General features: G+C 41.3%; 1 protein-coding gene across 2 annotated transcripts; it reads right to left on the bottom strand.

The window, feature by feature from the left end:
* Positions 1 to 260: 260 nt before the first annotated feature.
* LOC148041901 (DEAD-box ATP-dependent RNA helicase 45-like) lies at positions 261 to 5,583 on the bottom strand. 2 transcript variants are annotated; one of them, XM_087683932.1, is made up of 4 exons: positions 2,462 to 5,583; positions 904 to 1,749; positions 551 to 741; positions 261 to 451 (listed from the first exon to the last, which is right to left on the bottom strand). In XM_087683932.1, exons 1-2 carry the CDS (start codon positions 5,376 to 5,378, stop codon positions 1,295 to 1,297), a joined length of 3,372 nt encoding a protein of 1,123 aa, XP_087540058.1. In that variant the 5' UTR covers positions 5,379 to 5,583; the 3' UTR covers positions 261 to 451; positions 551 to 741; positions 904 to 1,294. The 2 variants fall into 2 exon arrangements, with proteins under 2 accessions (XP_087540058.1, XP_087540055.1); XM_087683929.1 differs by having other exon boundaries at positions 551 to 1,749.
* Between the last annotated feature and the right edge of the window lie 21,099 nt (positions 5,584 to 26,682).

The following is a 26,682-nucleotide window of genomic DNA, read 5'->3' as shown; positions in this document are numbered from 1 at the left end:
TGGCAGGTTGGGATGTTACAAATAAGCAGGACAAAACTAAAGAGGTAGCTCAATTGCTGGAATCCATCAGAAGGACATCAACTTTTTAGTGCCAGTCCTGGAAGTCCCAACCTGTAAATCCCACCAAATTTGACACTCTGGAAATAAGTGCTGAGAATCGAAACGACCAAAACACAATGATTGACATCATTGTGGCCCTCCTTTCTAGTGTAGAAGAAGAAAGGAAGCTATATAAGGTAAATCCAGTACACAACAAAGTGTAGAGATACCACAAAAGTACTGTATTCTTACTGGAGACATGTTTCAGACAATCAAGACAAAAAGACTGAAGAAAGGATAAATTTGTACTTGATTATGTTTTGGATCACTATACCATCCTCAAACTCCCTATGATTCCTACAAAGCTCATCTGAGCTATCTAATGCAAAGGGCTTATGGAAGTCTTTGACGCCTGCATGCAAAGTAAGAAGTCATAAAGGAGCGCATGCAAGCTTATCACACATTGTATTTAACCATGACCATATTGAAGTTGACAAATAAAAACAACTACCTGAGAAAGTCAAGAAACAGGATGTAATGCTTTAGTCGCACAGAGTAGAAACCTGAACGACCTTCAAGAGCCTGGTGAGGAAGCTTGTAAACCTCTCAGCTTGTCTACTCGCCATGCCATGAAACTTCACTGCGAGGCTCTCACAGTAAACACAAACCTGCAACTTCACTTGCCCAGAGGTGCACAACAGACTGCACAAAGAGCTATGAGAGAACATCTAATAGAAGAGAGTTCACAACATAAGAAATAATAGATGTAAGCGAAATACACATAATACGTATCATTAGCTCCCATCAAAATGCAGACTCTCCCTCGATCCCAGAAAGAACAATAACTACGCAAGCTGCACTCACCGAAATGCCTGATTTTGTATCGTCAAAGACATACACCACTGGTCAGGCTAAACTTTGGCGTCGAACTGAACTATGATTACAAGATATCACATCATGCCATTAAAAGCCCTCAAATAAGAGAAGTTTAGCACTTCCACATAAGAGCCAGCATAAAAAGAATACTGAAGTGGAAGCCACAACCTGCACTTACCAACATGCCGGAATCTTGAATCGTCAAATGAATCTGCCACTTGCCAGCTTAAATTTTTGAATTAAACTGAAGTAGCAAATAGTTTCCAAAAACCTTTCTTAGCAATGTGTGAAAGGTCAAATAGAATAGTGCCTTCATGAAAAAGACTTCCAAAGGTGAAATCGGCACCAAATAGCAGCTACATGACAGTTTTATTAGATATTACAAGACTGAATACTTCCCAGGTTGACCTCCACTTGGAAGTGAAATTGCTGCTGCAGTGCACTCTTCCAAAATCCGTTTGATTTCTGTTTTTGCTTTCTTGACAGAATTTTCTGTTGGACCCTCAATAAAGAGGTACAACTTCCTCTCCCCAGGAGCAGGAACTTTTCCAGGGGGAAAGTGTTGTCCACGAGTTGTGATAGCTGCCCCAGTCCAATCACTTATTGGTCCCAAAGAATCCTTGTGAGTGACCTTCCAGCGTGCATGCTGAGGGAAGTCATTGATCTCCAGCTCTGCTTCATAGTGCTCTGGCAAAGCATCTGCTTGGATCTTTGACAGATTGTGTTGTAAAACAGCTGCAAGAGCGGCTGCTTTTGCAGCAGGATCAGTTGGCACAGATGAAACAGCACCCACACCAAGGCCTGGATAGCCTAATCCTGGAATCGCTGGAAGACCTGCATGCACCAAAGCAGAGTACAGATCAACAGGAATCAGCTCATATCTCTAGAAATAATGCATTCCCCACACAAACTAAAAGCAATCAAACAGATGGCTCAAAAAACAAAATATGAGGGCATCAAATTACCAACGGAAGACAAAAAGTAAGACCCAAGCAGGATCAACATAATACAAGGAATCAAGAAACAAGGGTCCATGTATACAGAACTTGATTTACTAGAAAATATTATGAATGAGTTGAGAGTCATTGTCCAGTATTTCTTGGAATTCAAGCTTACCCTAAACCTATTGAGCTTTGGTTTACCATCGTTTGGACCAGCTCGACTCCTGCTTCAAATACGTTTTTGCAGTCTTTTACATGTGCATGTAGACCCTAGAGTACTTTTGCTCAATTATACAGGTTAATAAATTGACAATAACAATAACCATATGTGCAACAGTCTGTAAGCATGCACTTGGATTCCACTTCTGAGAATCCCCTTGATTCTATTTATAGAATGACCCAAACAAGAAAACATATCTAGAAAACATACTTAGTCCATAGCAAAATCCTTCATGGCCTTTACTGTTTTAAAAGACTCACAAGACTATTAGAAATCATTTCAGTAAAATCTTCTCTCCTCATAATGTTACTTTCATGACACAGAGGAGTATAGTGATGATGAGGCATGCAAGCAAATGCAAAGAGATGGATAGAGAAGAACAAACCTGTCGAGCCAGTAAAAGTTGCTAAGTTCGGTAATCCTGCAGACACTCCTGGCAAACCTATTGTTGGGGCCACACCTGGAAGTGACATGCCAGGAACACCCTGCCCCACCGATAAGAGAGGGTTACTAGCAGCTTTTGCAACTACCATGGCAGCAGCAGCCGCTACCTGTGCTAAATCCCCTCCAGCTTTGCGAATGCTATCATCATCAGAATCGGAGTCTGACTTATCCTCATCCTCTTCAAATCCATACTCCCTAGCTTGAGCCTTCTTAGCTGCTCTTAGTGCTTCATCTTCTTCTTCATTAAACTTGAAGCCACTCCCACCATATCCACTGCCATGGGATTGCTCTGTACCCTGGTTCACCTTGGCCATAAAATCATCTGCTAGCTTCTTCAGATCTTCTGGAATAGGTTGCTCAGAAAGCTCCAAAGCTTTGACAAGGTCAGGGGCATACCTCACTTCATCTTCAGAAATGAATGTGATTGCACATCCCTTCCGACCAGCTCTGCCTGTTCGTCCAACTCGGTGTACATAATCTTCATAGTGGTTTGGCACATCATAGTTGACAACAAGCTCAAGCTCTTTGACATCTAACCCTCTTGCTGCAACACTTGTAGCAACGAGAAGATTGCAAACATTACTTTTGAAGTCACTGATAGTCGACTCTCGATCAGTCTGGTCTTTTGCTCCATGTAAAGACAGGCAAGGATACCCAGCTTTGACAAGATCTCTGAAAAGACTATCACACTTGTCTTGTGAATGCACAAAGATCAGAATCTTGCCTTTCTCAAACCACTCCCCTAATAGCTCAAGTAACCTCAAGAATCTGTCCCCATCTGGCCTAACCTCAACACTTTGTGTTATGTCCTTGTTCACTACACTCCGGCCTCCAACTTGAATTTCCACAGGCCTGCTTAAAACCTTTCGTGCAAGTACCTCAACTTGTCGAGGAAAAGTAGCTGAGAAAAGAACAGTTTGACGATCAGGACGGGTGTTCTGGACTATTCGTGTTATTTGTGGCTCAAAACCCATATCAAACATACGATCTGCTTCATCCAGCACCAAGTAAGAGACTCGTCTAAGATTAGTAATTTTTCCAGAACTTGTACAGAGGATGTCAATCATTCGGCCTGGCGTACACACCACTATTTCAGTTCCTCTTTTAAGGTCACTTATTTGCTGTGCAACTCCAGACCCACCATACACTGGCACAGCAGTCAAGCCCATCACTTTGGAGAATTTCTTAATGTCATTGTAAATTTGTTGCACAAGTTCCCTTGTGGGAGCCATAATAAGTCCAATGGGCCCATCACCTGGAGCAAGAGGAGGTTGGTCCTTAATGTGGCGCAACATTGGCAGCACAAAAGCCAAGGTTTTTCCGGAACCTGTCTTCGCAACACCTATGCAGTCCCTACCACTCATTATTATGGGGAGTGCCTGCGCTTGGATAGGCATGGGTTTTTCAAATCCCGATTTTTTTATGACTTCCAAAGCTTTATTGCTCAATCCCGTCTGATTCCAGGTCTTTACTGGCCTTGGAACATCTTTCCCTCGAATCTTCAATTCAAGCTCCCTTCTGTATGCAGATACCTCTTCAGGACTCATTCTTGTTATCTCTTTCACTTCAATATAGAAGTTCTTGCGGAAAGGCATGTATTGGATTTTCGAATGGTCCACAAGAGCCAATTTCTCAGCCTTTGTCTTCTTCACCCTCTTCATAAACTCATCATCATCTTCCTCACCAGGATCCTCCATATCATCATTTTCCTCCCCTGACTCACTATCATCCCCAGGGAGAATTCGTCCAGTGGCATTCCTGGAAGGCCTCGTCGTCGAGCTTTTGCCATTAGTAACAAAAGCTGCACCTTTTTCTTTGCTTGAATCTGGTGGTGCAGTGCGAAGGGCATCTTCAGCATTGAGTTTCTCAACCTCAGGTAATACCATAGAGTTCATGAATGCATCCAAAGGATCAACTTCCTCATCCTCTTCCTTACCATTTTCTTTCCCTGTATCCTCCTGCTGTTGATCCACCATTACGGTGTCTCCATTTTCAACATTTATATCCTTAGAAATACTACCAGACTTTGATGCATCTCCCTTCTTTGGATCTTCCTCGTCTGAATCATCATCCCCTTCAAGAGTCCAAGCTTTTCCAGTACTCTGAGGATCTGCACCCTCCTCCACATCGCCTCTTTTCTTCCTTTCCTCCTCCTCTTTCCTTCTCCGTAGTTCTTGCCATTCTTGAACTCTCCTCCTACGCTTCTCCATCTCTTCATCAAGCTTCCTCTGTTCCTCCTCAGGATCACCTTCCTCAGCATCTTTCTTGCCTTTCACTTCAGCCTTCCCTGATTCTTCCTCCTTTCTTCGCCGCTTCCTGTCGGGGTCTCTTTCCTCCTCCTCGTCTTTATTTTTCTCACGGGCCACTTCCCTATCTCGATGCTTCTCTCTCTCGCTTCTGCTCTCTCTTTCCTGCTGATCCTCCTCGCGCTTTCTCCTTTTCCGCTCTCTATCATCATCTGCATCCCTTCCTTCGGTATCCCTGTCTCCATCTTTCCTGTCTTTATCCCTTGGCCTATCTGATTCCCGTCTTTTCCTCTCCTTCTGCCTTCCTTTCTCCTCCCTCTCCTTCTGCCTGTCTTTCTCCTCCCTCTCCTTGTCCTTCTCCCTCTCTCTTTCCCTGTCACGCTCTTCCCTGTACCGCTCTCTCCTGTCCCTGTCCTTTCTATCTCTGTCTCGGTGATCTGCATCGGTCTCGTGGTCACGGCTTTCTTTCTCTGATTTCCTGCTCTCTCGATCTCTGTCTCGGTCCTTCGGTCTATCCTTCTCCCGTTCACGGTCCTTATCATGGTCACGATCTCTGGCCTTCTCTTTCTCACGCCCTCTGCTACTGCGCTCTTTCTCGCGGTCCCTGTGCATGGTGGGAAAGCGGCAGGGTAACTAACTGTGCGTGTGCAGCAGAAAGCAAAAACCCTAGGTATTACCAGAGAGAGAGCACAGCAATGGAGTCGACGGTGCGGCGATACCTCCGAATAATTAGAGGATCAGATTTACTGTGCGGATTGCTGCTACCTCCTGAGACGGGGTTCCCGATTATACGAACAGGCTCTAACCTATATCTCCCTATTTGCAAACGTCTATACCTACTACACCATCCGCGTTTTCTTTTCTAAATAATGCGCCATGTATTATGTAATGTAAATATATATATTTACACCGTATGGAAACCAAATGTGGGGTTGTCGCACTTGCTCATGAGGAAATAACGAGAGGAGTCTTGCAGCTGCCACCTTACATGTATGCAACCTACCCTTACTTCTCTTACACTGCATAATGATTGTTTTTTGCATCGCACCGAAATTGTCAACCGCAAGCTTGTAGCAATTGTTGTGGACCCTATCACTTCCAACCTTCCATATTTTCATGATTGTCACCTCACGAATCATGTTCCAAATCGTGTTGCTTTTCTCATCATGCCCCTAACGATCACTAGAAAGTGCAAATTTCAAATGGACATTGCCATCAAGGCATGCTCTATCCAGCTATTTGTTGAGGTTGCACCATGTCTTCTTGACCTCCAAGCATTCCCAAAAGAGGTCTAGAATGGATCCTAAGCTCATTGCAAAAGCTCATAGTGGCAATACACTCATGAACTTGGAAAGCTTGATGCTTTGTGATAACCCTAGTGAGACGATGAGAGGACATGGATTCCCAAATGTGACGCTTCCTTATCTTGAGCTAACATGTTGCTTCAAGGAATCTCCAAGTTCTATGTCACCTTGCAACCACTAAGAGGTTTACCAAAGGGACTAACCCAAAATTGTAAGGGCTTGGCATTCATCTTCAAGTGAGTTGCAAGCCAATTTTCTTCTAATCACCCAAGAGAACATCACGTATACAAGTCTTGGAGTAAATGTGTTCCTTATGTGTAGAAGCGCTTTCTACGTAATTGTATTTCCTTGTGCTTTGTGATTGAGGATTGCATATGCAAGTTAAAATGTTGGCTTGTGGAACCATTTGCTATTCAATGCCTTGCATTGCTATTTGCTTCATCACAGTGTTAGTTGCTAGTCGATGGACTGAATTGTGACTTCAATTCTAGACACAATTTTGTCATTGTTCTTTTCATGCAATCAATTTTGCATGCTACATCGTCCACAACACCTCTGGTGAGATCAATGTTTTCTATTATAATTACTCCAACTATTATCTCCTCTATCTCATGGATATTCATGTTTCTTATCTAATTTTGTAGTATTGACTTCTCACATGTGTTCATTTGAACTTCGATTGTGTGGATTTCTTCTTGTGTCTTATTTGTAAAGAAGATGTTTGTTTTAGTTGGGAATGTCTTCTTTAAGTGTGCATATTATTATAGTATTCTAGTTTAGAAATTCTAAGATGTCACTTGTTAGGGTTAAAGGCGCTTGTGCCTAACCGCCCACATTTACTCACTGTACACTATCCCTGCACACACTATAGGTGGCAGGTGCCCATCATTGTCACTTCATTCTTTATTCTTTCAATGACTATTGAATAAGAGAAGGCCGGTTACACATTGTGATTGTTGGAGTTTCCACATATGCTCTCTCTCTCTCTCTCTCTCTCTCTCTCTCTCTCTCTCTCTCTCTCTCTCTCTCTCTCTCTCTCTCTCTGTGTGCTATAGCTCTTGCTTCCGCTTGTGTACTTCCATTTGGGCTCTACCTTTCAACTAGTATCAGAGCTTAGACTCAATGAGCTTCACCAACCATTTGCTTTAGCTCGTGAAGAAGCTTTAGTTTAAAGTTTCATGACACCCATTGTTTCTTCCTCCCACGGTATGCATTAAGTCTTTCCTTCTCCCAACTTTTTCTAGCTTGCTCATGACTTGTTATCAAGGAGCTTCCCAAGACTTAGATAAGCATTGTTAAGTACTTATTGAGCTGAGAAATAGTCATTCTATCCATTTTGAGTGGATATAGAGCATGCTGCAGAAGTCGTGGACAGCTATGGCAACTCAACATCACTTTTGTATTTTGGCCATAACTTTTGCATACAATATCGAATTCAGGTGTTCTATAGCTAGAAACGAAGAGCATAACAAGAGCTATAAATATGACTCGCAAAGTTGATTATGTGTAATTTTGAGTTCTCTATTTTATATAGAATGGAATAGTTCTAGTTTGGGTAGCAAGCATTTGATTGGTTTAAGCTCTACTAATGCTTGGAATTTGCAATGTATGAATGATGCATTGATGCTTCGAAAAGACTTTTGGGGTGATTAAAGATTGATTAGCTCAATCATTGAAGTGTTTATTTTGTTATAATAATAGTTTGAGCAACAAGCATACAACAATAATTTTCATGCTTTGAATGCCTATTGTGCTTACACGATATTTCATGTATGATATATGTCTATGGTGATGTCTAGTATTTATGTATGAGCCTGAATATGGTTATGATATGCTTTCACACTTGGACTTGAGCTATATTTTATGTACTTGGGCTTTGGTCAGTTTCTTGAAGCTTCCATGCTTACTCACTTATGTGTATTGAAGCTTCATTAGATACTTGTACTCACAAATGTATTTGTGATGCACTTCGGCTTCTCAAATGCTTTGATACACATATATTGAGCTTTGCTTACTCATTTTGTATCTCAAATTCACTTGCAATGGAAGATGCTTGTACTTACTTGGCAAAGCTTGGTTCTTTGAGACAATGGGAGTCTCTTGCTTATGTATATGCATACATTGTTCTTTTGTTCATGCTAAACTCTTGTGGACTTGAGCATTTGGGTACCCAATACCTATCATTGTCAATGGGTTGTCAGTGATGAATACTTGGGTTGACACATATTTGGTGTATGCACCTATGTATCTGACACTTCGTATGCTTTGACAAATATTGGTACTTGGTTGCCACACTACTAGTTGCATTCTTTGTATCACGATTGCTAGTCGAGTATCCTTGGTAGTGGGAGCTTGTTTTCTTGGCTATTTGCCCATAGTTGAAATACTACTATCTTTATTTCAACATTGATGTAATTATAGTTTTGAGCATTCTTTTAGAGAGCAAGCACTTTGCTTTGGCATTCTATCGATTGTAGTTTGTGGTAGCTATATCCTCTTTTGTTCTCGTTTCTTTTCCACCCTTTTTGATCAGTTTTGGGAGATATTTTGCTGAATTTATAGCATCTTGTACTCTTGCATTCGCAAACACTTACAGCCATTATGGTAGGTTCATCAATCGATAGTACTATTTTCAATATTTAAAGGCTTGATGGCAATAACTTCCAATATTAGAAGATGCAAATATGGTAAGTCTTGGTGTGGAAAAGGCAAGTTAGACCATTGAAATTAGAGGGCATAAAGCCTAAGCTTTATGATGCAAAGGATTGGGGAAAACTTAATGAGCTATGCAAGTCCACTACCATTCTGTCATTATCAAATCAAAGTGTATCTTAATGTCATTTACACTGAGGGTGGTACTTATGCATTATGAAAAAATATTTATGATCTTTATGAGAAGCAAAGTCCTACATCTCAGTTATACTAGCCAAAAAAGCTTGTGGACCTTTTCATAAAGAAGGGTACATCTATGTCTACTCATTTGAATGAGTTTCATTTCATTTTCAGCCAACGTGTATCGTAGGGCATTCAATTTGAAGATAATATCAAGTTTTGTTCTTGTTTGTTACATTGTCTAAGTCATGGGACACCTTTCATGCTTCTATGAGTGCTCATTTCCTTGAGGGAGGTTTTAAATATAGTCATGTAGAGATTGCTCTACTAATAGAAGAGGTAAAGAGGAAGAACATTGATATAACCGGCACTTCTCATGCATTGACTATTAGAGGCAAAAATGGTGGTAATGGCAATAATAACCATGGTAGAGACTCGTAATCCAATAGGGGCAAGTCTCAATCTTGTTGGCAATCTCACACTGAGTCTTATGGACTTAAGTCCTCTTTGATGACATGTCATTATTATGGGTAGTAGGGTCGTACTAGGCCACAATGGCATAGAATGTGCAATGATAGGCACAATGAGAAGGCAAGGGAAAAGTGTAGGATAATTCAAAGTTTGATTATTTATCCCTTGTAAGTCTAGTACAGAGATCTAAGAGATAAATGTAGTGCAGCTTGAGTCTCATGATGACTATACTTTAACTGCTTCATCTCTTAATGCTACTCAATTGATGGATGCTTCATCTACTGACTCTCAGTGTTGGCTGCTTGATTTGGGGGTGTCTCTCCATGTTACCCCGCATTGGGATTGATTTTATACCTATCATAGCATTATAGGTGAGTGCCCTATGGTTAGGCCATTTAGTTGTAGACCTTGGTATTACTATTACTCCTACACTATATTCGGATTCTATGAGGCCATTTAGTTGGGCCATAATTTCGTCTTCCATACAAAGACTAAGCACATTGAGGTGCATTATTACTTCATTAGAGAGATGGTAGAGGATAAGTCTATTGAGCTTATCAAGATCTAAACTAACGAGGATCCCGTAGATCTCCTTATTAAAAGTCTCTCAACGGAAAATTTTACCTTCCTTAAGAGGTTGATGGGCATAGGATGAAATGATATATTTTCTCATCCTTTTGTACTCTATGTCCATGTTGTACTTTCTCTTTTTTCTTTTACTCCTCACTACAACATATTTGCCTTTAAGTGGAAGGTCGTTGGGGATAAAGGCACCTATGCCTAACCACCCACATTTACTCATTGTACATTGTACTCGTACACCTGTACATTGTAGGTGGTCGGCATCCATCATTGCCACTTTATTCTTTATTCTTTCAATGACTATTGAATAAGGGAAGGCCAGTCACACATTGTGACCGTCGGAGTTCCCACATATGGTCTCTCTCTCTCTCTCTCTCTCTCTCTCTCTCTCTCTCTCTCTCTCTCTCTCTCTCTCTCTCTCTCTCTCTCTCTCTCTCTCTCTCTCTCTCCATCTGCCATAGCTCTTGCTTTTACTTGTGTGCTTCTAGTCGGGGTTCTACCTTTCATCCCTCTCATAGATGATGCCGTTGTATAGACATTCTTGAATGTCTTCCTTCATTGGATGCCAATGCTCTTAATTATTTGCAAGAATTATAGAAATATTGGTCATGTATATGCCACACTGAAGTATGTAGGGTCATATTTTCCATGTGCCCAATATTGCTAATGATGGAACGTGACATTGTTAGCACATCTCACTTCGATGGTTGCAAGTTAGTGGCAGTTGTGCAAGATCATCAAATAATATTGCAAGTTTCTTTTAAAATGGATCAAGTAGTAACCCTTGGCAAACACTCGCCTCTTGATGGATTAGTATGTTGAATATTATCCTTGTCAATATAAACATCTCGTCGATGACAATTGTATCTACCTCTTTTATTGCAATGAATCACTTTCTCTCTTGTAATGATGTTGAATACTATTGTGCACCAACTTGTATATTGAACATTGAATACTATTGTGCACCAACTTGTATATTGAACTAGTATGATTTATGGAGGAAACATGACATCCTAACTATAGCTACTCTTGTGCTTGTTGTTAGCAAGAAGTTCTTATTGTTGGCAATGAGGTTGTGAGTAAAATAGCATATGAGGAAGCTTTTTCCACTACATGGGGTCCTACCAATAATGTGCAAGTAGAAGTTTGCATCAATAAGTTGGTTACAAAGTGCCTATTTCTTATTATCAAAGCCTTGTGAGCCATTGTTTTGTACTCAATTCCAAGCAACAATAGCTTAGTTCATTGCTCGGTAGTTGTTGGAGATGCTCTACATGTTGCAAGGTTGTCTTTCATGAACATGATTTTTAAAATAATTATATTTTATCAAATAGCATGTTCGATTTTGAAGGGAGTGAGTTGGTACGAAAACAAGATCTATGGTGGAAGGATCAAGAGTAAGAGCGAGATAGACACAAGATGTGGGAACTCTAACAATCACAATGTGTGACCAATCTTCCCTTTATTCAAATGTCACAAAAAAAAAAGAATGAAGTGACAGTGATGGGCGCTCACCACTTGTAATGTACAGGTGTGCGGATACTATCGGTGTAACTAATACAAGGGCGGCTAGGCACAAGCACCTCTACCCCAACAATTGTTGGGGATAAAGGCGCCTCTGCCTAGCCGTCCGTGTATTACTACACTGACATTACCCGCCACTGCACACTGCAGGTGGCGGGCACCCGTCATCGTCACTTTATTCTTTATTCTTTTAGTGACAGTTTGAATAAAGGAAGGCCCGGTCACACATTGTGACTGTTGGAGTTCCCATTTGTGTGTCTCTCTTCTCTTGCTCTTGCTCTCCACCATAGCTCACTTCCAAGCAAGCTTCGATCCTTCTCACCTTTCAATTGGTATCAAAGCGAGGCTTCCTGACTTCCTGAGCTTGGTTCATGGCATTCTTAGCTTCCATTCAAATACCTACAGCATTGGGTCTCCTTCCCGGCAACCATAGCCGACCTTCCTGATCTCCCGTCACTCCCTGGCTTCCCGAGCACCTTCTCGGCCTATTGAGGCATCCTCAGGGCATTGATACAGAGGTATTGAAGTGTTCTTTTAGTACTTTTATTCAGTTTTTAGGTTGTAGTCAATAAAGGCAGCCATAGCTCAAACCTTTGGAGCTTGTATCTTGCTCCCTCTTGCATTTGGGCACTTGAGGCTTGTTGTGGGCCTCCCTAGGTAGCTCCTAGTGCCTCTAACCACTACCATTGAGGCCATGTGGATGCACAATAGTAGAAGAAGAGATTAGCAAATTTGTGCCATTTTTTGGCTGATCTGGACAGCATATTACAGTAGCTCACCTACTCCTCAGTGATTGATGGCTATGTCATGCTTCTTCACGCTTGGCAATGCACTTGGCAATGATCTCTAACATGTGTTGAAGCCTCCTTGATCATTGGCATCAGATTTGGATCTGATCTATACATTTCCAGGACTATTTACAACAGTCCCACAGTCATGTTTTGCAGAAGTAGCATTGGCATCTAATGCTATGCTTGTTTGGGCACTTCTACTTAACCGGTTTGGTACCTATTAATGCCAGAAGGCACACGTTATGCCATCATTTTGGATTGATTTTCTTGCTAAAAATACTCAGATTTGAACAATAAATCACTGTTATACAATAGGGGGCTGAAGTCTATTACCTCATGTTTGGTTATGCCTATTGGTTTCGAGCTATGTCTTTAGAATAGTAATGAAGTATTGATCTTCGGGGTACGACATCGAGATTGTCTTTGATTCTGGATCTTTATTTGCACTTGAGCTTGGCTTTGGAATGCATTTGATGCTTTCTCTTGGATGTACATATGGCATGTATGTTACCTATTTCTGACCGGTCTTGGCATGCTTGGCCTATGCCACTACTACATGCTAGTTACATTGTTTGGAGCCAATTGTTGCCAGTGCCTTGTTTTGGCTTGCATCTAGCTTCCTGGAACTTACTTGGGATATTTCTTGGCTTGCCAGAGTTGTATTTGGGATACAGTTGATGTCTATGGATGCTATACTTGGAGGCTACAGAGCCTATATGCTCATGATGTCTTATTAATATCTGGTCTTGGATCTTTCATCACTGGTGCTCAAATATGCATTTCTTAAGCTTCTTGGCTTGATCCATATGGCTTTTTTGTGCTAGTGGGAGCATCGTTGGATGTTTGACACATATTGAGCAGGTGGTTTATGCTATTGAGCTTTGAGTCTTCTGAGACTGGGATCTTCTTCACTTGGATGTTGCATGGTTGATATGCCGTGAACTGTATACATGTACTTGGGCTGATTTGGGCTTCGCACTCCCTGAGCATACACCTCTTTGTGTCATGTCTTGCCAGTGTTGTGTACACTTTACCCTATTACACAGGGAGTGTGTCAACTTACTGATAGATTCATTTGACATTCTTGGGTGTTTGCTCAATGTTCGTATGACTGTCATATGCTGATTTATGCCCGCTTGATGCTGGTTATGCTTTGGCAGTCCGTGGTTGACTTGGTACATTGATTTTGCCACAATTTGCTCTCATTGTACCTGGCTGTCATTTATTACAGCAAGCAGTTATGTATGGACTGATTTGGAATTTTCATGCTGAATCATCCTAATTTTATATACTTTTGATGGTACTTGGTGGGCGGCATCATTAGCTATCAATTCATGGTCATTTTGCCTTGGTTTTGGTAGTATTTTGGCTATTTATAGTAGAAAACATCAAGGAGTTTGGAACTGTCTGCATTGTTTTGGACTACATTATGGGTTCTTCTTCCACTGACATTGCTATCTTCAACATCACTAAGCTTGATGGTACGAATTATGCCTATTGGAAGAGCCAAATTTGGCAGGTATTGGTGCAGAAATCACAGATAAAGCCACTAAGGATGCATGAGAGCAGCTTGAAACTACGATTGATGACGAATGGGATGAGCTTGATGAGTTATGCAAGTCCACCCTCATCTTGTCTCTCACTGAAAAGGTGCATTACAATGTGGTTGAGGAAGCACAGAGTGCTTGGCAACTTTGGGATAAAATTAAGAACCTCTATGACAAGAAAAGTCCAGCAAGTCAGATCTATTGGCTGAAGCACCTTATGGACCTACGCATGAAGGAGAATATGACAATGTCTACTCATTTGAGCTAGTTCCATGCTATTCTCAAGAACTTGACTTCGCAGGGTATTACCTTTAATGAAGAGGTTACTCCATTGTTTTTGCTTGGGACTCTAAGTGAGTCATGGGATATATTCTGCACTACCTTATGTGCTCCCGCTACTATTTTGAACTTGCCTGATGTAGAGAGTGCTCTTCTATAGGAAGAGATCAACCATAAGAACTTGGATGCCTCTCGTGTGTGTGGCACGCTTTGACTATTAGAGGCAAAGATGGTAATGGCAAGAATGACCGTGGGAATGGTCATGGCAAAGACTCGCAGAAGTCTAGGTCTAAGTCGTGTGGTAAGTCGCGCAGCAAGTCTCGTGGGAGAAATGCTAATGTGACATGTCATCGTTGCGGCAAGAAGGGTCATATATACCCACATTGTCATGGGTTGCGCAATGAGAAGCGCAAAGAGAAGTGGAAAGACAAAGTATAGGAAAAGTCATTTGATAGTAGCATTATGCATGTGAAATCTAGTGTGAAAATCAAGGAGATAAATGTCATACAGACTGATGACTCCGATGGGAAGTACATACTTGCATCTAGTTCTTGTGATGCTACATCGTTGACCAATGTTTACTCTATGTATACACAGTGCTGGCTTTTGGATTCTAGTGCTTCATTTCATGTTACATCATGCCGTGAGTGGTTCCACTCCTATTGCACTGTCTTTGGTTCAGTTCACTTGGGTGATGACAGGTCACTTGCTATTGTTGGCATTGGGGATATACGGCTGTAGTTCTCTACTGGCAGTACTTTTCTGTTATAGGATGTACGTCATGTACATATGCTTACATGCAGTCTTATGTCTGCATGGCAGCTTGATGATGCTGGGTTTCATGTTTCATTTGGGGATTCTACCTGTAAGATCACTCGTGGCAGACTTGTGCTTGCTAGAGGTGCCAAAGCTGGCAGCCTCTATCCTCTTGTAGTTGATGGGTTCTTTGTTGACCATGTTTTGTCAGTGGGTTCCATCCCACATGTATCTCTTTGGCATGCCTGTTTGGGCTATATGTCCTTGAAGGGAATGAAAATGTTTTCTAGTTTGCAGTACTTACCGCCCCTTGACTATGCATGTTTTGATTCATGTGAGCATTGTCTTTATGGCAGACAGACTAGGACTATGCATAAGACGTCTGGTAGGACACGCATGAGTGAGCCCCTGGCATTGGTACATTCGGATGTCTGTGGACCCATGCCCTGTCAGTCTATGGGTGGTGCAAAGTATTTTGTGATGTTCATTGATAATTTTTTGCGTAAAGTCTGGGCTTATCACATTAAGCTTAAGTTCGAAGTCTTGGCTATGTTTCAAAGATGGCTTGCATTGGTTGAGAACCAGACTAGGCATAGTTTGAAATGCCTTAGGACTGACAATGGGGGAGAATATGTGTCACGTGCTTTTGAGAAACTATTTGACAAGAGGGGTATTAAGCGTCAATTGACCGCCCCCTATACCCCACCCCAGAATGGTTTGGCTGAGTGGATGAATAGAACCATCCAGGAGCATGTACGCAGTGTGCTTAGCCATGCAAGCTTACCACAAAGCTTTTGGGCTGAGACACTCAATACAGCTGTGCATGTCATCAATAGATCACGTTCTAGTGGTTTGGATTTCTAGGTTGCACAGGAGGTATGGACTAGGATATCTCCATCTTATTCGCATCTATGTGTCTTTGGATGTGAGACATTCTGCCATGTGCCTAAAGATAAGTGTATTAAGTTGGATCCTAAGAGTGTCAAATGCATTTTCCTTGGCTATGGGGATGCAGGCAAGATGGGTTACCACCTCTGGGATCCGCAAGCACGAAAAGTCATCCGTAGCCATGATGTAGTCTTTCATGAAGGCGAGATGCACATGCAGCCTAAGAAGGTAGTAGAGATACGCAAAGTTATATTCCAAGAGGAGCCACGTGCTCCTACACAGCCAGTTGGACAGCCTACAGTAGCAGTTATTGGTACACATGGCCAGGGTGTTAGACTGGCCATAGAGCCTCAGTCTGCTAGAGCTAGACGTCCACCTGATAGATTTGAGCCCTCAATGCATTATGTCTTGGTTACAGATGCAGGAGAGCCTCTCACCTATGATGAGGCTATGCGTAGGGGTGATAGTCACTCCTGGAAGAGGGCTATGCAGTCTGAGATAGACTCCTTGCATAATAATATGACTTGGGATTTGGTTGCATTGCCTCAGGGCAAGAAGGCTTTGCCATACTTGACATTGCAGGTGGAGGGTGCCCGTCACTGTCACTTTATTCTTTATTCTTTTAGTGACAGTTTGAATAAAGGAATGCCCGATCACACATTGTGAATGTTGGAGTTCCCATTTGTGTCTCTCTCTCTTCTTGCTCTTGCTCTCTGTCATAGCTCACTTCCAAGCAAGCTTCAATCCTTCTCACATTTCAACAACCTCCCACTTAAAGGTGAATATGCCCCTAGTGATGAGAGAACAAGAAAGAAAGGTAATAAAGTACAAATGTACATAAGTACAACAGGATGAGGAAAGATGTTAACTCATCCAATGTCCATCAACTTCCTATAGAAGGAAAAATGCTTCGTTAAGAGGCTTTTAGCGAGCAGATCTATAGGATTATGGTCAGTTGAGATCTTGACAAGGTCAAGAGACTTATTCTCAATGGCTTCTCGTATAAAGTGGTAATGCAGTTCAATGTGCTTCGTCTTTGCATGGAAGACCGAATTCTTGGCCAACTAAATAGCACTTGTAGAATCCAAATCCAATGCAAGGACCACATTAGTAATACCAAGGTTTGTTGCCAGATGGTCTAACCAAAGAGCCTCCTTGCAAGCCTCAGTGATGACTACAACATACCATGTCTCTATAGTAGATAGGACCATGCATTTTTGCACCCTAGACATCTAAGAAACAACACCTCCAACAAAAGTGAAAACATAGCCAAAGGTGGACTTTCTACTATCTACATGTCTTACATAATTAGAGTTAGTGTATCCCATGGCTTCTGTATCCTGGCCACCATAACAAATGCACACAGCTGTTGTGCTCTTTAGGTACCTCGTGATACCCTTGATGGCATCCCAATGCCACCTGCTAGGTGTAGCCATTATATAGCGTGTCACAACTCCCACTGCAAATGGTATGTCAGGATGAATGGCTATCATGGTATATATCAAACTACTCACTATGGATGCATAAGGGATCTTGGCCATCTTGGCCTTCTGCTCTTCAAACCGCAAACAATTGGCCTGACTAACCTTCACATGAGAAGGTAAAGGATAGCCAAACTGCTCAAGGACCTTCTAGATGTACTCCTTCTGTGACAAGTAGAGGAGCCTCTTAGAGTGACCGCATGGAGCCCCAAGAGAGACACCAAGGAAAAGGGGTTTCTACTATAAGAAAATCTATCTTTTATCATCAACAAGCTTTTGTTTCATTCTTTAAAGAACTACAACGAGGAAAAGAAAACAACGAGCAAGAAATCTTCACGTAGTATCATATAAACAATCTCCCATGACTTCAACAAAATTAATCATGTTCTTCATATTCTTCATAGAAGCCATCAATCAACAAAGAGAACACAAGAGAAACACCACTTTGAATGGAAATAAAATCACATAGTATTCATCTTCATTGTCTTCATAGTTTTCTCTCACAATCTCTCATATGTAGATACATTGTTTTGCATAGAATTGGATATCTCTGACTCTCTCTCTCTCTCTCTCCGAATCAATAATACATCATCTCCTCACTAAAATACTCAATAATCACTCATAATAATCATTCTTTGGTCATGGATTTCCCTTCCAAAAGGTGTGTCTGATATGAAAGGTCACCAGAGCCACTACAGTGACTCTTCATAGCTTGTCACTCACTTCACTCCAGTCTTCAACAACTACTTGTTCCACTTCGAGGAAGGGCAAGAATTGAGCTTTTCGAGTGAGCACTTAAGCAAGCTTTTCTGGGCAACCTCTATTTCTTGTTCCACATATTCCACTTATTCCTCCTATTCTCTTCTGTACATATCAAGCACCACTACCTACTGCCCCTACTGCCACCACCATCTCCACCACCACCACCACCACCACCACCTCTACTGCCACCTCCAATGGTGCTATCATTACCACCTCCACCGCTTTCACCACTACCATCCCCTCCCATGTTTCTCTCCCCATGTTAATTAAGGTCTCTCTCTCTCTCTCTCTCTCTCTCTCTATCCACCATTATCCACCAATTACTCTCTCTCTATTTTCTTTCCTCCCTATCTTCCACACACACACACACACGCACACACACACACACACACACACACACACACACTCTCTCTCTCTCTCTCTCTCGACAACTTCTCGCTTCTCCCTCTCTTACACTCACATTCTCTCTCGCTTGCTCTCTCTCTCCTTGTGCCACTCACAAATACATATACACCCACTCTCTCTCTATCCCTCTTTCCTTTCCCTATCTCTCACTCTCACTGTCACTCTCACTCACACACACACTCTCTCTCTTTGTTGTGTCTCCTTTCCCTCCCCCCCTCTCTCTCTCTCTTTCTCAAATATAGCAACTAAATAAAGCAACTAATGAATATTAGATCAGAGAGCACTAGATCAAATAAGCAACTCCTCCCTTTCTCCCCCTCTTACACACACACACACACACACACACACAATTAGCAGCTTTTTACTTTCTCCCTCTCTTGCACACACACACACACACACTCTCTCTCTCTCTCAATTAGCAGCTTTTCACTTTCTCCCCCCCCTCTCTCTCTCTCTCTCTCTCTCTTGTGCACTCATGAAGACACACACACACACACACTCACTCACTCCTCACACACACACACACACACACACACACACACACACACACACACACTCTCTCTCTCTCTCTCTCTCTCTCTCTCTCTCTCTCTCTCTCTCTCTCTCTCTCTCTCTCTCATCTCGTGCGCTCACAAAGACACACACACACACACACACTCTCTCTCTCTCTCTCTCTCGTGCGCTCACGAAGAGACACACACACACACACACACACACACACTCTCTCTCTCTCTCTCTCTCTCAAATAGCAACCTCTCTCTTTCCCCTCTCTCCCGTCTCTCTCTCTCTCTCTCTCTCATACACACTCTAAATTAGCAACTTCTCTCTATCTCCCTCTTAATTTTGCAAGGGTCATCCATGCGTTTTTCACAACCCTCTTATTATTACAAGGGTCAAGGGTTTGCATGAGTTAAATGATCTTAAACACTTTTAGTTGTTATATATCAAGACAAAAAGAATATCACATTGTTATCCCACATGCATACATTTACATACCTCTCACTTTTATGTGCATGATTTGATATTATATCGTGATATATCACTTCCATTGTGCACACATAGGCAAAACTACATTGCACATGTTTTTGCTACTTTCAATCTAGCATTAGTGTGGACTTACTACAAGAGGATAGGATATCATATGGTTTGTTACACTTACTACAGTAATGTGAGATATCTATTATTTTTCACTTTGTTCGAATAGTTAATATTGAGACAACAATATTACCTCATTGTTACTCAATCCACTGTGCACACATACATTCACATGCATGCATGTTTTTACACTCCACTCTTCCCTAGATATTTTGCACATGCTTTGTTTACACATCTTGTAGTATTGCAATTGAGCAAATGCCTATACAAAATCTCCTTCACTTGCACATTCCTCTCTCTTTCTCCTCTTCCCTCTCATCCTCATTTTATTGTGCTTGTAAATAAAAAGAATCTAATAATTCTGAAAGTACATATTTATTATGCATATCAAATATCAATCAAATTCCATTGTTGGGGGGTGGAATTGGTGATCCCTAACAAAGTCTAGGACTGAACCATGGAAGCACGCTAGCTTGGTCAAGTAGGGAAGCATGTGCTCCAGAAGGATTGTGTCCATGGGGCTTCCATCAAATGCGGGTGGGCATATAAAGGTGTTGGCTGGGTTCATCTGCATCTTCTCCATGCTATCATCCACAAATAGTGTTGTTGTTGGGCTGAAGTGCGGCCAATCAATGTCATCAAAACATTTCATGAAAAGGGGCCTTGTGTAACTCTTTCTAGCAAAAGTTATTGTGGGAGTTGCTCTGTGCTTTCCTTGTCCATATTGGAATGCAAAGGTTGGTGCTTGCTTTGACGACTTCATATATTCACTTCTAACCAATTGGAGCAGCTCACTTAAGTTGTCTTCCTTCATGGAGCTCCAAATGGCAATGTCAAACAATGTAGATATTTCCTTCAAAAACCTGGCCAACCCTGGCCACAAAATCACCCAATACCTGTCCACTTCTAGGGGCTTCATTTGTAACGATCCCTTTTGCTTTGGCCGCCTATGTAGAAGCACCCCATTCATATCGAACATGATTAACTTTTGGGTTATGGGAGGTAGCTGTACATGCACACATGGAAGGGTGAGCACCCATGTATTGGTATGACGAAAAAGAACACTACATTACAACCAGATATTGTACAAGTTTATGTAAAAATGTTACGTTTGCTCTTGGATATCTTCCATCTTCGGCAAAGCGATATAGACATGCAATTAGTCTATTGGAATTTAGCTCTACCAATGCAAAGTCACCACATCCTGCATTGCAATCTAAAATGGTGTCCCCTTCTTTTATGTACGTTTGCAAGAATGAGCTCCAAAAAGCCCTACCACGTTGCATGCCACCTACAATATTTGGTAGTCATATAACGTATTAGGAACCTACTAAATGTTTACAAAACATATCAACAATAATTTAACAACATTGGATCTCATATCGACCTCTCATTGGGGATCCTGATGTATCTCGCACCCACTCATTTGCAATAATGTCATCTTTTGTGAACTCCGAAGGGATGATTCCATTGTAAGCGATATCTGAACACATGTACGCTAGAATATATAGCACATGTACATGCATTTAAAGATTGAAATACTAATTTTAGTAATTATACTCACTAAATGAAGCCAACAAGTGTGATATATAAACAATATCTAGCATGAGCATATCATGACTTTAAAACTCTCACCTCTCTACCTCTAATGACATATACAGGTGTCTCGCAATGAATAACTTGTGCCATGCATAAGGCTCAACACTTTTTCCTTGACTCCATTCGTTGGTGTCCATCCTCCACAACCTGCTCGATAAGCTCTACCATGGAGTGTGTTGTTGCAAGGAATAGTAACATCCTTGCGTCCTTGAGAACACGATTAGCCAAATACATGGCATCAACTAACTCTGCCTTAGTATGGGAGTTCCATGACAGAATTCCATCCCCCAATCCATGCACGGCACTATCTTCAGGGAGACGAACCACCATGATATCGCATGCTGTGTTTGTGGTCTCTTCGTCAACCTCAAATCTTGTTTTGGTTGACCTCCTCCAATGCCTCTACCAATCGAGAGAATGCCTCACTTGGCCGATCATTTTGCAATGCATGTTCGATCTCGAATGGGTCGCAGAGAATAGTACTCCACTCCACCTTCACCATCATAGTGGCATGGGAGACAACAACTTGCAAGGGGTATTCCATAGGGCTTTCAATGTTGTGGACCTTTGCACATTGACTCCTCGATTAGTAACATATTCTTCTTACTGAATATTAACGATAGATAATATTCTTCTTACATGTTTGTTTACCTACATGTGTGGTTGGAACATCTTGCACCATTGTAGCTTCATGGGAGACAATGTCTTGCAAGTGGAATTCCACGTGACTTTTAGTATGGCCCTCTGTATGATAAATTCATAATTAGCAACATATTTTTCGTTCAAAATGTTATTGTAGATAATATTATTGAGACATGTTAGTTCACCAATGTTTGTGGCTGGCACATCCTCCAACATTATAGGTTAAAAATAAAAAATTGTATCCCCTCTGCAAAAATACAGACCATTCTTATTGGCATTGTATTGTGGGAAAAAAAAACCACAAGTCATGCTTGTTTACTGATAGCTGTAGAATATTTTAAAGCTCTGACATCATCCAATCATGATATGTGTGGAATTCACGAGCATAGTTTCTTTACCTCTCTGCGCACGAGCCACGTTCGATGTGACCTCAAGTCCAAGATACTCAATTCTTTTACCCTTTGCATATTTAAAAATATTATTGATATTACTTTGGTGATGAACAGGAATTACGTGCCTTCACATCATGAGTTTTGTACAAAAGCAAGCTTACTATCTTTGTGCTCTATAATACCTGTGTCAGTTCCATATGATGCCTCATTGCTTCTCATCATTGTCGTGCATCTCTCTATAACGGTGTGTAAGGTAATACTCTCCACTGCAAGATCTGGAAGAACTTGTTGTATCCTTCTATCCATGCCAATGCCACAGACCTCCTCGGTGATGCCTTCCATTGCGATTTGCCCTTCAGTGGTATCAATGAAGGGGCCTACATGGTTTGGTGGTTATGATTCATATTCAAGAAAATATTTTTACTGGAGGGACACAAGAGATGTCTTGGCTATAGTACTTCAAAACATGAAACCTTTTAGGTGTGGAGAAACCAAATTAATTGGTGATGAGGGCCAATCTTTGCTTGGCCTCTCTTCAATGATATTGGATGTGTGCTTGCTCTTGTGGTTTTTCTTTTTATAGTAACCGCACTACTAGTGTCAGTTTCCTATGAACCCATCATAGTCTCTTCATTAGGAGACAACGAAGTGCAATACACTCCTAAGAATATAACTCATTTCACTTACCATGCCTTTGGATCCTTGTGTCTCTTGTGTTTGTTTTTTCCTTGAGTATTTTTGGTACAAACTTTTCTTATTGGAGGGGTATTCACCTTGTGGATAGTCGAGGAAAATAGGGCATCTTCGATATACCTCCTCATCCCACTGTTGCTCTATCTGGTAATCCTCATACATGCACTGATCCTCTTGCACGTTTGCCCAATCCTCACACTCTCTTGGCAGAGTTTGTATAGCCCTCCTCTCCATCTGCTTGTACATGAACCTGACTTGCAAAGTCACCATTACAAATCTTGAATGGATTGGCAAGATAGCACTGCTGACATGCTACTAAAGAAGGACATTGTGAACTACATGTACAGAAGCCTCCATGCTGCCAACTTCATTGACTTCTGTGACTCTATATCTCTGTCTGGCTTGAAATCATGGAAGATAGTATGAAACATTTGCTCTCTATGCTTTCTTTTTATCTCTTGGGTGTATTGAAAGAACAAACAGTGTTCCACTTGAATATTATAGTAGTCCTCCCAACTCAAAAGCGATCTCTTTCCACCATCTTGCAACATGGCCTAAAAGGTCTATTGTCTTACCCAACTTTGAAATGGTGCATTTCCATTTGCTCGAATCAAAGATATGTTGTTTAATACCAATTTGTCAAACTTATGATGCACATAATTTAGATGAACAAGAATAACCTACGTTCAGGCATGCCCATCAACATTCGAATTTTCCTGTCAGAACTCTCCACGGCCTTCAATATCCTTATGCGATCTACCTCGTTTAGCTTTGAGGATGCCAATGGGTATACTCTCTCCTCGTTCAACACACCCCTTGTCTTGGAGCCCCACTCCAAGCATGAGACAGTTCTGCATTGACTAAAACATTGTTACTTTGGACAAATGTAGTATAAATACATATAGATGGCATGTTCAAAGAGGTAGCAACTTACTGATACCACTTCTCTCCGAGACTGGGGTTTGCAACCCTTAGCAAACGTCAAGTTTTCTTGACAAGCTTTTCATTGACACTATAGTATGCCTCACCCCACTTGGTTCTAAACTCAGAGTCGGAGAGTTGTGTTTGTTTCTGTTCGATTGGAAGCACTACCATATCATACTCGTCTTGCACTTGGTAATTAGGGACAACATCATTGCATTAGGAAAAAATGCATAAGGAAAAACATTATTAAGATAGCTTGAAGAACTACATACCTTCCACATAATGGGCCAGTGCAATCAATGGTGCCTTGTACCATGTGGGAATGGGCATCACTTTTTGTGTGCTTGCACCCATGCCTTTGCCTCATCAGTTAGCTTGTCAACAATAGTTGTGTGGTCAGCTTGCCCTAGCATCCTTGCTTCACAAACAAGGTTTGGGTACGAGGTATGGATAACCCCCTTTTGTGCTAGTATGTGTACATTCTATATTAGTATCTCATGAATATGGTCCATTGCATACCTGTTTGTACGAGAAATAGCTGACAAAATCTCCCCCTCTGTGGTGCGTAGATCGGATGCTGTACCCTCGCATAGTGAATGCCAGAAGGTCCCCAAGAATAATAGAACTCTACTTTTTGCACAAATTACAAGGTAAAAAGCATGAACGACAAGAGCAAGAGACCAATTGGGTGCAATCTCCCCCCATGCCTTGTGTGAACGCTCCACAAAGCATGTATTTTATGTATTATTCATCTTCAATCTCAAATAATAGCCCAAATTACAAAATAGCAAGCTTTTAGCTTTTGAGTTTGCTTTAACACAAAATAGGAATAAAGCTAATGGACGGTGCCCAAAGAGTCTGACATGCCTAATACAATGTCCAAGTAGAAATAATATAATCGTGCGCCCATGTGCATACAAAATAATAATAAATAACAGACGCCTCAATAAATAGGCGTGACAAAATATAGGCGCCATGTCTAAGGTATGCGCCCATCAAAATATAATCAATAAATTGAATACTCGCTATCCTCCAATGCTTTCCTCCGCCAATGCTGCTATCTCTACACATCAACTGAAGCATTCACAATCGTTAGTAAAATAATACAATTAAACCGACAAAAGTGAATACCTAGCAGTCTTCAGCTACATAAATAAATCAATTGGTTAGAAATAAATCCTAACCTTAATTTATTATGAGTGCGTACTCTAAACTCATAAATGTTTATTTTTTTAAATATGTATTTTGTGGAATAACCCGCTATGGAATCACCCATGTACACAGTAAATTAATGAAACGCCCGAAAAGGACAGGCGTCCCCATCAACTTCTCGCACAAAGAATCCACTTTGTGTATGAGCCCCGGTCATCAAAGTTTACGGAATCCACCGTAAAACCTCACAGAATCCACCGTGTAATATGCCTTCTAGCATCTATATTTTGTCACGCCTATTTATTGAGGTGTCGATTATTTATTATTATTTTGTATGCGCATGGGCGCACGATTATGTTATTTCTACTTGGACATTGTATTGGGCATGCCAGACTCTTTGGGCACCGTCCATTAGCTTTATTCCTATTTTGTGTTAAAGCAAACTCAAAAGCTAAAAGCTTGCTATTTTGTAATTTGGGCTATTATTTGAGCTTGAAGATGAATAATACATAAAATACATGCTTTGTGGAGCGCTCACACAAGGCATGGGGGGAGATTGCACTCAATTGATCTCTTGCTCTTGTCGTTCATGCTTTTTACCTTGTAATTTGTGCAAAAAGTAGAGTTCTATTGTTCTTGGGGACCTTCCGGCATTCACTACGCGAGCGTACAACATCCGATCTACGCATCAGTGGTATCAGAGCGAAGCTGAGATCAAGAGCTTCCAATCGCTACCCATCTTGTGCGAAGGCGGAGCTCCTGGAACGATCGGGCTCTATGGTCAATCTTGTCGCGAACGGTCGATACAGGCAGATTCTTGAGTATGCAAGAGTATAGATTGTCCCGCTACCTGGGAGAATTTCAAGAAGAAGTTTATGCAGAATTTCCTTCCTCCACAATTTCATGAGAAAGTTATAAAGCAATGGGATCTTCTTCAGCAACGGGATAATGAGTCTATTCCTCAGTACACAGAGCGTTTTTGGAATGCACTACTCCAGTTACGCATGCTTGAAGACGTACCTGAAATGACACACAAGCGCAAGTATATGTCTGGACTCCTTGGGCATTACTACGCTGAAGTTAACATGTTCAAGCCTGCTACTCTTGAAGACACAATTTCATTAGCTCACGACACTGAAGACAAGCTGCGAGGTAGAGACAGATGTCCACATCAATTCCAAACCAATGGTAACTATGGATCTAAGCAATTCAACTCAAATTTTAGAAGATTTAATCAAGGTCATTTCTCTTCATCATCTTTCCGTAAGAATTGGGAAAAACCACCTGCTTTACCATCCAATATCAATCAAAACCCTAAGCCTATTCCACAGCCAAATCCCAATATCCCTAGACTTCCTGCCATTGCAAACAATGTAACCAAAGCCAAGCCAATAGTATGTTATAAATGCCACCATCCTGGACATCCTAGTAGCAAATTGCCATTCAAAGAAGCCACCTGCCCATATCAACTACCTTGGAGCAATGGAAGAAGACGAACATGAAGATATGCCTGATTTCATGGAAGATGAGGACGACATTACTACTCCTTCAGATACTTTACCAGGTATGCCAACTCCACATTCTTTATTGACTATGAAATGTTTAGTGCATGGAAAGGAAAAGATTATTTTGCATGATGACGGTAGTACTCATGATTTTACTTCTGCAAAGCTAGTAAAGGAATTGAAATTACAGACTGTACCTATGCATTATCGCATCAAAGCAGCATTCTTAGGCACTAGGTATAATGGTACACAGGACGTGCATGACTTAGAGATTCAAATTGGTCAATACACT

Source organism: Lygodium microphyllum, chromosome 1 (assembly GCF_053477565.2).
Source record: "Lygodium microphyllum isolate KBCC chromosome 1, Lygodium_microphyllum_v1.1.10, whole genome shotgun sequence".
In the NCBI taxonomy this organism is placed as follows: domain Eukaryota; kingdom Viridiplantae; phylum Streptophyta; class Polypodiopsida; order Schizaeales; family Lygodiaceae; genus Lygodium; species Lygodium microphyllum.
The sequence above is the reverse complement of the archived record's forward strand: the minus strand, read 5'-3'. Positions and strand labels throughout refer to the sequence as shown.

What these genes read in the sequence shown, in the direction of transcription:
- LOC148041901 (XM_087683929.1), bottom strand. Translation starts at nt 5,378, where the DNA reads ATGCACAGGGACCGCGAGAAAGAGCGCAGTAGCAGAGGGCGTGAGAAA. An exon ending in AACTTTTACTGGCTCGACAG is followed by an intron (nt 1,750 to 2,461) that starts GTTTGTTCTTCT and finishes TGGTGCATGCAG; the next exon opens with GTCTTCCAGCGATTCCAGGA.